Here is a 14,534-nt window from a genome sequence, read left to right on the forward strand (position 1 = left end):
CCCTCGCGGTGACGTTTCGAAACCACGCCTCTCCTACGGAATGGAACGCGGAGGACTATAAAAGCCTCGCGGGCGACGTCTGTGCCAATTGCATCCGGTCCCAGGTCAGTTGTTTACATGCGAGACTCTGCACGACCCCGCGCTCTTTTGTCGCGATCGAGCTCGAGGCAGTCGGTGATACTTTGAGTCCCCCGGAGCCCGACGCCTGAGGGCGAGATGAGCACGCTGACCTCCCGAGCCGTCCGGACCTGTGATCGCTTCTGGAAGCCCGAGCCCGCGCTCCTGCCCCCGGGGTGACGCGCTGTCCCCATCCGGTGAGTAAGGGGTGGGGACGCCTGGGTTCCCAGGGAGTTGGGGGCTGGGGCCAGGTTCCTAATCAGTAGTGAGAAGGGGGCCGGGATTCCTGGATCCTGAGGAACGGGGGCGGGAGGTGCCTAGACACCTGGGTCTGGGGAGGGGCCGGATGGGGCCCGATCTCGGGGTCTGGAGGAGTGGGCTGGGGGCCTGGACTTAGGAAAAAAGGATTGGGAACCTGGAGACCTGAGCCTGAGGGAGGAGGGGTCTGCTTGGGTCCCCAGTGAAGGAATCATGGAGCGGGGGTTCAGAATGTTGGAGTTCCCAAGGGAGGAAGGTGATGGGGGCCTGCTCTGTCAATCCTCAGGAGGATGAGAGAATTTGGGACTTTGTCCCCAAGGGAAGCAAGTAAAAGACCTTTGTTCTTGGTTTTGGGGGCTGGGACTTCTGGACTGGAAGAAAGAAGGGGCTGAAGGCTTGGATTCCTGAATCCAAGGAAGAAGAGACCCCGGGGGGCCCAGAGGGCTGGGTATTGAGAGGGGACAGAGAAAGAAGGGAGCCAAGGGACAGAGATGGGAGTGGCTGGGATCAGAAAGGAATTTGGGGCAGGGATTCCCTTGTTGCTATTTCTGGTATTTGTGTTACTATTTGTTATTATATCCGTTGCTATGACTCATGGTCATGCCCACATGCCATACCCTAAATGGCTCCTAAACTTTATTTCCTTTTTTTCTCCCCTTTTTCTAGCTCAAACAGATGGCTCCAGGCCAAGCGCCCCATCAGGCCATCCCCTGGAGGGATGCCCACCCCATCTCCCTCCTGTACCCACTGCTGGGCTTCTTTAGCCGGGCCTGGAGCCTAGTGAGGGGCCCAGGGCCTGCAAAGCCATGGATGGTGGCAGCCGTAACAGAAGCAGATCAGGTAGAAGCCGGCCTAGAGGGAGAAGCCAAGGCTCGGCTGGCAGGCCACCATGTCCCCTGGGGCAGGCACGCTCAAGGGGAGGCTGAAGACAGTGGAGCCCCCGAAAAGGACAGAGAAGCAGCCAACCTGCAAACCAGCAGTTCCCTTCTTGAGGCCTGGGGACTTTCAGATGATGATGCGTATTATGAGGAAGAAGGAACCAGTGTCCCTAAAGAGCAGGGACGCACATTTACAGATGGCAAGCCTGCTCCTCTGTCCCCCAGCCTTCCGATAAGAACCCTGCAAGGTTGTGATAAGAACCCTGGGGAGGAGAAATCGGAAGAGGAAGGAGCTGCTGAAGATGAGGGAGTGACCAAGTTCTCTTATCCTCTGTCGCACCGGGTGTGCTGTGCGGCAGTGCACGGGGAGGGCGATGGGGAAGCTGTAAACAATGGAGCCCCCAGAACTTCCCGCCTGTCTCCAGGACCCAAGCCCAGCACCTGGGTGTACCGCCCCAGGGAGGAAGAGGATCAAGCCACAGAGGAAGAAAGAAGAGAAAATAAGGAAGCCGAGAAGACCTCCGTTTCCCCCTCACCTGCAGGCTCCAACCCTAAGGCCTGGGAGTTCTGTTCGGGAAAGAAGTCTGGGGAGAAGGATGAAGTAGCACTCGAGGAAGCAACTGGGCAAGGAGACGCTGAGCCAGAGCCACACTCCTCAGTCCCACCCCAGAGGCCCCTGCTCAGGTCCTGGGAAAATCAGCCCAGTAAGTGCACAGAGGAGGACAATGAAGAAGATGAGGATGGTGCTTTGGGGGCAGCTGAGAAAGACAGAGGAGCTGAGGATCCTTCTCCCATCTACCCCACAAGTGCTTTCATGAAGTCCTGGGTGTATCGGCCTGGGGAGGACACAGAGGAAGAGGAAGATGAGGAAGAAGAAGACAGTGATTCAGAATCAGCTGTGGAAGAGGTAGAAGCTGAGGCTTCCCCCTCTGTTCCCCCTATGAGCCCCTTCTTGAAGGCCTGGGTGTACCGGCCTGGGGAGGACACAGAGGAGGAGGAAGATGAGGAAGAAGACAGTGATTCAGGATCAGCTGAGGAAGAGGGAGAAGCTGAGGCTTCCCCTTCTATTCTCCGCACAAGCCCCTTCTTGAAGGCCTGGGTGTACCGGCCTGGGGAGGACACAGAGGAGGAGGAAGATGAGGAAGAAGACCGTGATTCAGGATCAGCTGAGGAAGAGGGAGAAGCTGAGGTTTCCCCTTCTATTCCCCCCACAACCCCCTTCTTGAAGGCCTGGGTATACCGGCCTGGGGAGCACACAGAGGAGGAGGAAGATGAGGAAGAAGAAGACAGTGATTCAGGATCAGCTGAGGAAGAGGGAGAAACTGAGGCTCCCCCTTCTATTCCCCGCACGAGCCCCTCCTTGAAGGCCTGGGTATATCGTCCTGGGGAGGACACAGAGGAGGAGGAGGAGGAGGAGGAGGACAAAGGAGATAATGAAGCAGCTGACTCAGAGCCACATCCCTCCCTTCGGTCCCACAGCACCCTCCTCAGGGCCTGGATATATCGACCTGGAGAGGAGACAGAGGAAGAGGAAGCTGCTGAGGAATGGGGAGAAGCTGAGCCCTGCCCCTTCCAAGTGGCCATCTATGTACCTGGAGAGAAGCCACCACCTCCCTGGTCTCCTCCTAAGCTGCCCCTCCGGTTGCGAAGGCAGCTCAAGTTCTCAGAAACCCCCACCAGGGAGCCGGACCCTGAGACTCCCCTAAAGGCCAGAAAGGTAGGTGCTGAGGGCCCAGACTCTTGAGTCTTAGGGAGGCGGGGCTGGGAGCTGGGACTCCTGGGTCCCGTGTGTTGCAGAGGGTTGCATGTGAGCTCTGTTGGGAGGGCCGTGTCCACCATCATGCAATCCTTTGTAAGAGGCTAGGCCCTGTGGGAGGAGGGAGCAGCTGTGACTCAGGCAGCCCCAGGGAACCACCTGTACCTTCAGTGAGTCACACGGAAAATCCTGTGACTGTGACAGGCAGGTGATAACCAGATAGCAAGCATTTTTGTTTGTTTCTCTCCCTGCCTCCTCCCCGTCGGGATCCCTGCGGTGGTGTGCATCTTGTGTCTGTATCCCTGTATCTCCATGTGTCTGTGGCTGTCTGTCCCCAGGTGCGCTTCTCTGAGAAGGTCACCGTCCATTTCCTGTATGTCTGGGCAGGGCCGGCCCAGGCTGCCCGCCGGGGTCCCTGGGAGCAGCTTGCCCGGGATCGAAGTCGATTCGCGCGCCGCATCGCCCAGGCCCAGGAGGAGCTGGGCCCCTGCTTCACCCCTGCTGCCCGGGCCAGAGCCTGGGCACGCCTCAGGAACCCACTTCCTGCTCTGAACCCCCTCCCTGCCCTTACCCAAACCTGGCCACCCTCCTCTGTCCCTTCTACAACCCCATCCAGGCCACGCCCTTGAGCCATGCTGTGGCCACACCCTCTCCCTCCCCTCCTAGCACAAGCCACAGCTCCTAGCCTGGACCTCAGGGGGAGGTGTGGCTGAGACCAACTGGTTTGCTTGTTATTTATTAACTATTTTTTTAAGTGTTGGTTTATATAAGAAATAAAGCCTTTTGATTTGTAGTGAGCCACGTCTCCGTGTGTGTCAGAATGAACACTATCCTCCTGGTGAGTCCTGGAGGAGGTTGGGGGGAGACTAGCACAAAGGCAAGCACCTCAATAGAGATAAACTACATTTCCCATCATCCATCTAATTTGCCTCCTCTTGTCCTCGTCCTGAGGCTCCTTTTGAACTTAAGGGCTGGTTAAACTTGGGACAATTACCTCCCCAAAGGGGCTGGAGCCTTGAGTCCTTGATCCCTAAAAAGAAAGGGCTGGGCTCTGGTTGTCCGTGCCTCCCTGGAGTATTAAGGCTCAGTTCCCTTAATACTTAGTACAGGCCGTTACATTCTCCTACAAGACTTTCCGTGGCCTGACTTCATAAGCCCTGCATTCATAGACAGTTTTCTTTTCTTTTTCTTTTTTTTTTTTTTTTTTTGAGACAGAGTCTCACTCTGTTGCCTGGGCTAGAGTGCCATGGCGTCAGTCAGCCTAGCTCACAGCAACCTCAAACTCCCAGGCTCAAGCGATCCTACTGCCTCAGCCTCCTGAGTAGCTGGGACTACAGGCTTGTGCCACCATGCCTGGCTAATTTTTTCTATATATTTTTAGTTTTCCAGCTAATTTCTATTTTTCTTTTAGTAGAGACAGGGTCTGGCTCTTGCTCACGCTGGTCTTGAACTCCTGAGCTCAAATGATCCTCCCGCCTCGGCCTCCCAGAGTGCTAGGATTACAGGTGTGAGCCACCATGCCCAGCCCATTGACAGTTTTCTTGTCTCTCATGTGGCTAACAATTGTACATACCGCATGGGATCGTAAAGCCCCAAAGGAGTTAAAATTTAAAAGATCGCTCGTCAAATAAGTGCTATATAAGTGTTAGCTACAGTGTAATTATTCTCACTCTCAACCACGCATGTCTTCAATCACCCATCCAAATTACAGGCAATGGGCTATAAATTATCCCACAAGGGGATCTGTCCAGTTCAAACAAGCGTGGGCCAAAGGGCCAGCCTCATACCTGGCCCTGCTCCACTGTGCTCCCCAGCTCCTGCCATACTATATCCTGTCATTTCCCCAAAACCACCAAGCCTCCTTCCACCGTTAAGACCTTTGGATAAGCTCCGCCTACTGCCTAGTGTTCCGACCAGTGACCTTTCTTGCTCAGCTAAGTTCTTCCTGATTCTTCAGATGTAGTATGAAAGTCACTTTTTTTTCTTCTTTCTTTTTATCATTTCTTTTTTTTTTCTTTTTTACTTTTTGCATTTTATATTTCAATCTAGATAACATCACCTTTTCGAAGAAAGTCACTTTTTTAGAGTTGCCCTGCTCTGGTCCAACAGATCGGTGGCTCAAAGTGCTTTTTTGAGCATTTTGCCTTCTTTGTTGTTCGAGGTCCATTTCCCATGATCGCCTGTGAACCCCATAAGGGTAGATGCTGCCACTCCCTAGGGCACTAGACTGCTTCTAATAAGTGTTGGTTATCATTAAGACGGTGCAACAGAATGTATGTTGGGGCCCTTTCTCCAAATAAGCAGGCACAGAAACTGGTGAAGGGATGGTATTATATTGAATTACTCACACGCCAGCTTCCCATCTAAACTGGACAAACAGATGGCAAAGGCTTGGAGCGGGCAAAGCGGGTAGCGGAAGTCCATGATGAACGCGTCCTGGGCCACACGGCCGAACTGGAGCACCAGGTACCCTGCTGAAGAGAAGGACAGCTAATAAGCCTTCCTTAGTCAGGCCCCCTCATCTCCCTGCCCCTTAACTTCTCTAAGAGGCTGTGTGGTGCCCGCAAAGCTCGGAAACCATCTGAGGGCAGTGTAAGCTACAATTCCCAATCAGTTTTGCAAAAGCATGGCATCTGCCCTGCCTACAAAAACGCTCAAGTGGCTGATAGGAGACATAGTTCTTGTCCGCTCATGCCCCCCACCCAGGTAAACCAGTTCCCAGGAGCTCACGGTCATGTGGGTGCACAATCTGGAAGTTCTTGACTGAGGCCCGAGTGACTCGACCATGAAAATTGAGCACATAGGCACCGCTCTCCTCGCTCCACAACGGGGTTTTACTTTTCATTAGGGTTAGCTCCTCCATGGCCCCCTGTTGGAAGCGATTCAGTATTGACTCCTGTGCCTAGAAGATTAAAGCAAGGGATGTGGTTAACCTATGACCAGCCAGCTTTTTCACAGAAGTCTGACAAAGTCCTCCAGGTTTCACACGTGACCTTAACCCATCACCCACCGGTACCCTCATCCCCTGGGAACTAGGAGGACGGGCTCCAGCCCCTCCTCCTCCATTGACCCAGAGATTCCCAACTTTGAGGACTCACGTTTTGTGGCTGACAAATGATTCTCTCGTTCTGGCTGTCCACTGCTGGGATGATCACAGTCATTTTCCGAGGGCCTTGGCATCCCAAAATGTTGGTCTCCTGAGAGTATTATATTCTAGTTGGCCTGGCTCCTTCCCACCATCCTGCCCCATTCTCTCGTCCCTGGGACACTCACATAACACACAGCTCCCAGCTCCTGTCTGATCTGGGCAGTGTGCAAGAAGAAATTCTGCCTGTTGGGATTCACCCCGTTGTCAAAGATGGTGAACTTGGTGCCCAAGACATTGGATCTGCTCCAGGAGGGGAGTGGATAGAATAATAATAAGTGTGACTCTTTGGCTGTACATTAAGTGTTTTCCCAAGTCATCTCATCGTAAGAATCATATTCCCTTCCTGCATCTATGGTCCTAGCACTGCCTACCGCCTCACCTTGAATTTCAATGATGAGCCATGTATGTTAGCCTCTTACTTCAGCCCTTTAGGGACCCTCTCCTCTCTGGGACACAAGAACTCATGCAACCCAGGCACCTTCTCACACACAATTTAGGAGTCCCAGTTCCTTGTCTCTCAAGAAGTCCAATGTTTTATTTTTATTTATTTTTTGAGACAGAGTCTCAGTCTGTCTCACGGCTACAGTGCCATGGTGTCAGCCTAGCCCATAGCAACCTCAAACTCCTGGGCTCAAGTGATTCTCCTGCCTCAGACTCCTGAGTAGCTGGGATTATAGGCACCCACCACCACGCTTCGTTAATTTTTCTATTTTTAGTAGAGATGGGATCTCACTCTTGCTCAGGCTGGTCTTGAACTTCTGAGCTCAAGCTCAGGCAGCCCCAGGGAACCACCTGTACCTTCAGTGAGTCACACAAAAATCCTGTGACTGTGACAGGCAGGTGGTAACCAGATAGCAAGCATTGTTGTTTGTTTCTCTCCCTGTCTCCTCCCACCTCAACCTCCCTTGTGCTAGGATTACAGGTGTGAGCCACCTCACCCAGCCTATTTTTTAATTTTTAGACAGAGTCTCACTCTGTTGCCTGGGCTAGAGTGTAGTGGCATCAGCCTAGCTCACAGCAACCTCAAACTCCTGGGTGTCAAGCTATCCTCCTGCCTCAGCCTCTTGAGTAGCTGGAACTACAGGCATGCACCACCATGTCCAGCTAATTTTTCTATTTTTTTTTTAGTAGAAACGGAGTCTCGCTCTTGCTCAGGCTGGTTTCAAACTCCTGACCTCAAGCGATCTTCCCAACTCCACCTCCCAGAGCGCTAGGATTACAGGCATGAGCCACGTGTCCAGCCAAGAATTTAAGTGTTTTAAATGCCAGCCTGTGCTCCCAAACTTTCAGCACTTCTACTCCCAACCACTGTGGGTGTACAACCGGAAGAACTATAAAACCCATCAGGTCCTAGAGCAGGTGGAACTTGTGCTCTGTGGCCTGTTGGGAAATGTAGTCCCCTTGTCCCCTTCTGCCCCCAGGCTTCTTGCTACCTCTTTCTCACCACACATCACCTGAGTTTGCCCACAAAGAAGCTCCCATTCCGAGATAGGTCTGTGGGGTCCACGGAGATGAGGTAATTTGAGGTTTTGCTCCTTTTTCTCTTTCGCCCAGCCAGGAGCAAGTGCTGTGGATGGGAGGAACAGCCCATCAGAACGGATTTCTGGCATCTGGCTCCAGTTAGGAGTCCAAAGATAAGGAAACCCAATGTCCCATGACTAAAGAGCAGGTGATGACACAAGCATTCTAGGGTTTGCTGGGAGACGTGGTTCTCACTGAAGGAAGATATCAGCTGGGTCCTAAAGCAGAGCTTCACATCTTAACATCTCCCCCTTATTCCTTCTGCCAATGGGTCTGGGGTTGGGGCTTGGGCCACGCAGGGAAGTGCCAGAATGTGACAGGCAGAGCCTGGCTTTGGAGAATGTGAGGCAGCCTCTCTTGCAACATTGCAGCAGGACTTTGGTAGGTCTTTCATCTAGGAAAAGTGGGTCTGGCTCTGATCAGGGAAAAGCCTCTTCCTGGGAGAGAGAAAGTATGCTGAGGAGGCCACACTGAGAGGGTTGGGGCTTGACTTTGGAACGGAAACTCTGTAAGGGGCGGGGCTTGGTTCCAGGGCGGGGCTTAATCCAGGATTGGATGGGTTGTGATAGCAAAGAAGGCTCAGTGCGCTCCAGGCTTGGACCAATAAAGAAAGGACCAATAACACACCTCCAGTGGGTGTAAGGGGTAGGGTTTTGGATCCCTGAGAGGGCGTGGCCTGACTTTGAGAAAGGCCGGCCCAACTCTGGAGCGCACAAGGCTTGGTTATGGGAAGGGTAAGGCCAACGCTACTGCGCTCTGTAAGGAGAAGATTCTAGTTCTGGTAAAGGCAAGAGGTGGTATTGGAGTTGACAGGTCCTAGCTGTATGAGGCTGGGGGGCCTCGGGCCCAAAGGGGTTGGACCGCACCTTCCGGCCGTCGGCCGCCTCCAGGAAGAGGTAGTAGGAGGGGAACATGCCCTTGTCTACGCCCTGCTTGTTGCGACTGATGCAGCACTGCAACGTGAGGCCCGGGGGCAGCGGCCGCAACACATACGCCTCTATGGACCTGCCCAGGTGACGGCCTGGGGTGCCGGGTGCCAGGCAGCCCGTCCTCCACACATTGATGCTGCTCTCGCCAACAGTGCCTTCCAGGGCCTTGGACACCTCCTGGTTGGCTGCTGCTGGGGAGTTGGTCTCTGTAGACTCCGACTCCTCTTTCTTCTCTTCCAGGTCTTCAGCCTAGCCCATGCACCAAATTCAAAGTTGAGGGACGTTCACACAAAATCAGATTGAAAAGAAAAAAAAAAAACCGAAGTTGAGGGACAGCTGGCCTCAGCCTTGCCAACTACTGACTGGCCTGGCCAGTCCAGGGTTAAGCCCCCCCCCCCCCCCGCCATGTTTTCTGCTTTTTGATCAACCATCTCAGTCAGCCCACCCACAAGCCCTCATCTGGTTGATTGGCCAGCTCTATTTGCTTTCTTCTGCAGCCACACCCACCTACTGATTGGAGAATTTCTCTGGGAACACTGCTCATTCCTCCAAACGATGTTGATGTGTTCTGGATAACATAACACAGCCCAGATCCACCCCAAGTGAAACCATCTACTGCACTTTCACCAGCACCAGTGTAAGTGCTGATTGGCCCTTCCCCACCAATGCTCTGATCCCTCCAAAGGTTATGGGGCTGCATTTTAATGGCCACGCCCACATCAAGTCAAATCCTCTGATTTGATAAATGGCACTCACACACAGCCTCTGCTAGCCCAATCACAACAGGCTGTGGGCAGAATTTTAGCCCCACTCTCCCCAGAGATCCTAGGCTAGCCCTCCTCTTACATCCTTAGTAGCTGTGCCTCCCTCCACCTGGTAGGAGGTCAAGTTTTCAGGTCCCAGGTCAACATCCATTTCATGGTGTGTTCCCAGGTCACCATCCATTCCAGGGTTTGTTCCCAGGTCACCATCCATTCCAGGGTTTGGTTCCACATTGGGCACCTTGTATTCATCCTCAACATCCTGGGATTGACTCTTCTCCTCCACACTGGTCCCTAAGTGGTGCAAGAAACCCAGGATAAGCTCAGGACACCTGGGTCACAGGAGTTTGGAACAAAGTCATCAGTACTAGCTAAAGAAGGCTAGAACTCAGTCCCTACTCATCACTCAGCGCCTCACTTGCCACATCCTCCTCCTCCCCCATGCACATGGGAGTCTACAAGGGGCTAGGAGTTTCTGACTCCCTAAGGACAGGGAGGGGTTAGAGTCTTTCCCATTTCTTTGTCCCAGAGAGAGCAAGGGAGAGACTGGGGGACTAAGATGGGGGAGGTTGAATTCGGGATGATAATGAAGAGTTCTGTCATTGAAATCATTGGCTATGTCATGAGAATAAAAGGAAATGTTAACACAATGAAATATTATAAGGGAATAAAAAGGAATGAGGTACTGATAATACTACAACACGGATGAACCTTAAAAATGTTCTAAGTGAAAGAAGCCAAACTCAAAAGACCACATATTGTCTGATTCCATTTATATAAAATGTCAGAATAGGCAAATCTACAAAGACACAACTTAGATTAGCGGTTGCCGGGGGCCAGAGGGAAATGGAACGGGGGCAACTGCTAAATGGTACAGGGTTTTTTGGGGGGGTGGTAAAAGTGTTCTAAAATTGATTGTGGTGATGGTTGCACAATTCTGTGAATACAGTCAGCCCCCACTATCTGAGGGTTCCATATCCATGGTTTCAACCATCCACTGACAAAAAATATTTGGGGAAAAATTTTTTTTAAATAACAAGACAACAAATGATAATACAAATTTTAAAAATATTGCATTAAAAATATTGCATTGGAATAAGAAAAAAATACAGTATGTCAACCATTTACATAGCATTTACATTGTATTGGATATTATAAGTAGTCTAGAGATTTCATATATATACATATATATATATATATATATTTTTTTTTTTTTTTAGAGAAGGGGTCTCACTCTGTGGCCAGGCTGGAGTGCAGTAGCCTGGTCATAGCTCACTGCAACCTCAACTCCTGGGTTCAAGTGATCCTCCTGCCTCAGCCTCCTGAGTCACTGGGAATACAGGCCCAAGTCACCACACCCAGCAAGAGACAATTTAAAGTATACGCGAGTACGTGGGTAGGTTATGTGCAAATACTAGGCTATTTCATATCAGAGACTTCAGCATCTGAAGACTTTAGTATCTGCAGGGGTCCTGGAACCAATGTTCCGCAGATACAGATGGTTGACTGTATCCTAAAACCATGGAATTGTAAACTTTATTTTTTTTATTTTTTTGAGACAGAGTCTCGCTCTCTTGCCTGGACTAGAGTGCCATGGTGGCAGCCTAGCTCATAGCAACCTCAAACTCCTGGGCTAAAGTGATTCTTCTGCCTCAGCCTCTGGAGTAGCCAGGACTACAGGCATGCGCCACCATGCCTGGCTAATTTTTTCTATATATTTTTAGTTATCCAGCTAATTTCTTTCTATTTTCAGTAGAGACAGGGTCTCACTCTTGCTCAGGCTGGTCTTGAACTCCTGGCCTTAAGTGATCTTCCTGACTCAGCCTTCCAGAGTGCTAGGATTACAGGCATGAGCCACCCCACCAGGCCAACTGTAAACTTTAAATGAGTAAATCCTATAGTATGTGAATTATGACTCAATAAAGCTGTTACCATTAAAAGGGGAGGATTTACCCCATGGACCAGGGGAGCAGATATCACCCCTAACTCCCCCCAAATTACCAGGTTCTTGGCTGGCCAGCCAACCCCTGCGTGGAGTTCCGGGAGGCTGTTCATAAGGTGTAGGAGACACGAAAACATCTTCCATGTAGACTTCCTCCAACTCGGAATCAGAATCCTCTGAGAGCCTGGATTCGTGCAGGGGCTGGAGACCGGGATTCCTGAGTACTGGGGAAGGAAGGCTGGAGACTCAGATCCTTGGGTGCTGGAGAATGAGGCGGCTCAGGACCTGAACTCCTTGCTGTGAGGAAGGAGGGGCTCGGGTCCTGGACTCCTGAGTCCTTTGGAGAGCAAACATTAAGGTCCCAAACTCCTGGGTTCTGGTGGGAGCGGTTCTGGGATATAGGCAGTCCAAGGACTCAAGTTTACCTGCCTCTCTCGACGACGCCATGGGGCCGCGCTTGCCGCTGCCATCTCCATCACAGGTCACAGTGCGCGGGGCACTGCAGGCACCACAGCTCAGATGTGCCTCTGGCACTCTCTCCTGGAGGAAAGGGTTCTCAAGGCCTGGAATAAGGGGCAGGGCTGGAAGAAGGTGCGGGGAGACCCATTAAAAACAATCTATAGGCCGGACGCGGTGGCTCACGCCTGTAATCCTAGCACTCTGGGAGGCCGAGGCGGGAGGATCGCTCGACATCAGGAATTCGAGACCAGCCCGAGAAAAGCGAGACCCTGTCTCTACTAAAAATAGAAAAAAATTATCTGGACAACTAAAAATTTATATGGAAAAAATTAGCCAGGCATGGTGGCGCATGCCTGTAGTCCCAGCTACTCGGGAGGCTGAGGCAGGAGGATCGCTTGAGCCCAGGAGTTTGAGGTTGCTGTGAGCTAGGCTGACGCCACGGCACTCTAGCCAGGGCAACAGAGTGAGACTCTGCCTTAATAAATAAATAAATTAATTAAAAATAAAAATAAAAACAATCTACAAATTCTGGTCCTAAGCAAAGGAAAGGAGATCTGCCCCTTCATTCACTGGGCTCCCAGAGAAGGTCCCCAATTCGCTGACCATCCAAATCTCCAAGACTCACCCAGAGCCCAAACTCCACCCTGAGGCTCAAACAGCAGAGCCGCTAATTTTTTTGTTGTCCCCTATTTTGCCCAGGCTGATCTCGAACTATTGGGCTCAAACGATCCTCCCGCGTCAGCCTCCCAACTAGCTAGGATTACAGGCGTGTGCCTCCACGCCTGGCCCTTCTCTCATTAAATTGTTGTGGGATTAAACAATCTGATGCCAGACAAGTCTCTAAATCACTTTAGCCCCGCCCCCCGGCTCTACCTGGCCCCACCCAGGACTCCCTGGACCCCGCTTTTGCAATCTCTGGGGGGTCCCCAGCTCCCCTGTGCTCCACCTCCAAGCTCTGCCAAGTCTGAACACAGATTCTCTCGGGGCCCGCCCCCACTGTACCTTGTTCAAACCCCGCTCTCTCTCTAGCCCCGCCCCCGAACCACACAAGCCCCGCCCCGGGCTCCCACAGCCCCTGCTCTCAAACTCTCCAGGGGTTCAGCCAGGGCCCGCCCCCATCCCCTACCAAGTCCCCGCCCCAGGGCTTCACCAGGCTCCACCCCTCTGACTCCATTAGGCCTCGCCCACCAGCTCCCACAGACCCTTTTCCAGACCAACGACCCCGACGATCCCTGGGAGCCTTTACTGACCGCTATCACTCCGGGGGTGCTTCTCCGGCCGCCACAGTCGCCGGAGCCACAGAGAAGCGTCAGGATTGGCTTGAACCATGAGGGGTTCTCGGCGCTTCCGTCGTTGCTTCTTCTCAAACAGCCGCCGCTGTGGGAGCAGGAGAAGGGGGCGTGGGGGCCAGGAGCAAGAGCCTGCATCGGTGAGAGAGTTCGTGATCCCCTTCCTCCACTGGGTCCCAGGTGTCCAGGCCCCGCGATCTGTCAGCTCCTCCTCCCTCAGATCCAAGAGTCCTGGCACCCAATCCTCTCCTTCCCCTGGATCTAGGAGTCCTGCTCTCTAGAACTCTTGTTCCTTAGAAATTCTGGAGTCTCATCACCAGGGTTTATTTGCTCCTTTAGGATCCCGATGTCTTATTTTCTCATTTCGCAATTGAAGAACTTGAGGTCCAGAGAAAGCCAACATGGTCTGGGAGTCCTAGAGTAAGCCCTGGGAATGGGGCTCCTGGGAGGCCCAGAAGACTGAAGAATGGGGGTGGCAAGATTCCCGAGCACAGTACCTGCTGTTCCAGCTTCTGCAGCCTCATGGCAGCAGGCTCTTCCACCAGGATCCTGAGAGAGATGCAGGCTCATGGTAACAGCAAGCAGGGCACCTAGGTTGCCTCAAGAACCTCTCCCTCTGCCATCCTTCCCCTCCCCAGCTTGGGTTCTGAGCACATGTGAGATCACAGAAGGTGCAGAGCCTGAGCCTGCTCCACCAGTTCTGAAACTCTGTCAGCACTGGTCCGTCCAGAAGCCACGAGTCACAGATCTCAGGACCCTCCTGCCTCAGGACTCAAGAGATGGGGGCCCCCAGGCCCTCTTCTTTCAGACCCATACGTCTTCAACCTAGTCCCCTCTCTTTAGGACACAGGAGTCCAGGTCCCCTACCCTTTCCTGCAAGGCCAATGGTGCTGGACCAGCAAACATGGTTATGAGGCCAGAGCTGAGTGCCTGGGGGCATAATCAAGCTTTATGTACCCCCTTCCACCTTCACTCCCCATCTGTTTCCCCGCTCACGCTTTCTTCCATGTGTCATTCTCCTGAGACATTCTGTAGAAGCAAAAATGAGGAGTCAGGATCCAGAACTAATATCCCAATGGACTCTGCCCACCAACACCTGATCCTAAGCTGTAAATGTTCTCCTGGACCCAGGTAGCCCAAATCCCAGCACCCACTCCCGTTGGGACCCAGTACCCTGTTCCCAGCTTTCCTCACTATCAGGGACCGAGAAATTCAGTTCTCTCTCCCACAAATACCTAACTCATGCACCCAGGCATCAGAACTCAGGACTGTGGCCCCACACACCCAATCTCTAGTGGCCCAGACCCCCAGTGCCTACCTGCCTGGGACCCTGTAGACTCCTCTTTCCCTCGTGCCTCGTGCCCGGAGAGGCTGCTCGCTCACATTGAAGCCTCTGTGCCTTGCCTCTCTGGCCAATCTCTAAGCATACCTGACCCTCTCTTTGGAAGCTGAGACCTAAACTCTGAGTCTCTGGGA

General features: G+C 52.5%; 2 protein-coding genes across 2 annotated transcripts; one reads left to right on the plus strand and one right to left on the minus strand.

Moving 5' to 3' along the window:
* The first annotated feature begins 87 nt into the window (after positions 1-87).
* PPP1R15A (protein phosphatase 1 regulatory subunit 15A) lies at positions 88-3,726 on the plus strand. The gene is made up of 3 exons (XM_069457775.1): positions 88-314; positions 1,042-2,970; positions 3,348-3,726. Exons 2-3 carry the CDS (start codon positions 1,051-1,053, stop codon positions 3,636-3,638), a joined length of 2,211 nt encoding a protein of 736 aa, XP_069313876.1. The 5' UTR covers positions 88-314; positions 1,042-1,050; the 3' UTR covers positions 3,639-3,726.
* A 1,623-nt stretch (positions 3,727-5,349) lies between these two features.
* TULP2 (TUB like protein 2) lies at positions 5,350-14,459 on the minus strand. Its single transcript, XM_069456915.1, has 13 exons — positions 14,377-14,459; positions 14,055-14,087; positions 13,556-13,607; positions 13,020-13,146; positions 11,736-11,873; positions 11,370-11,534; positions 9,454-9,662; positions 8,545-8,856; positions 7,612-7,724; positions 6,283-6,397; positions 6,108-6,206; positions 5,740-5,911; positions 5,350-5,480 (listed from the first exon to the last, which is right to left on the minus strand). The coding sequence occupies exons 2-13, from the start codon at positions 14,084-14,086 to the stop codon at positions 5,350-5,352; spliced, it is 1,665 nt and encodes a 554-aa protein (XP_069313016.1). The 5' UTR covers position 14,087; positions 14,377-14,459.
* Between the last annotated feature and the right edge of the window lie 75 nt (positions 14,460-14,534).

The sequence above is a fragment of the Eulemur rufifrons genome, chromosome 24 (assembly GCF_041146395.1).
Source record: "Eulemur rufifrons isolate Redbay chromosome 24, OSU_ERuf_1, whole genome shotgun sequence".
NCBI lineage: Eukaryota > Metazoa > Chordata > Mammalia > Primates > Lemuridae > Eulemur > Eulemur rufifrons.

What these genes read in the sequence shown, in the direction of transcription:
- PPP1R15A (XM_069457775.1), top strand. Translation starts at nt 1,051, where the DNA reads ATGGCTCCAGGCCAAGCGCCCCATCAGGCCATCCCCTGGAGGGATGCC. An exon ending in CTCCCCTAAAGGCCAGAAAG is followed by an intron (nt 2,971 to 3,347) that starts GTAGGTGCTGAG and finishes GTCTGTCCCCAG; the next exon opens with GTGCGCTTCTCTGAGAAGGT.
- TULP2 (XM_069456915.1), bottom strand. Translation starts at nt 14,086, where the DNA reads ATGTCTCAGGAGAATGACACATGGAAGAAAGC. An exon ending in GCTGGCCAGCCAAGAACCTG is followed by an intron (nt 9,663 to 11,369) that starts GTAATTTGGGGG and finishes TGCACCACTTAG; the next exon opens with GGACCAGTGTGGAGGAGAAG. An exon ending in TCATTTGTCAGCCACAAAAC is followed by an intron (nt 5,912 to 6,107) that starts GTGAGTCCTCAA and finishes TTAATCTTCTAG; the next exon opens with GCACAGGAGTCAATACTGAA.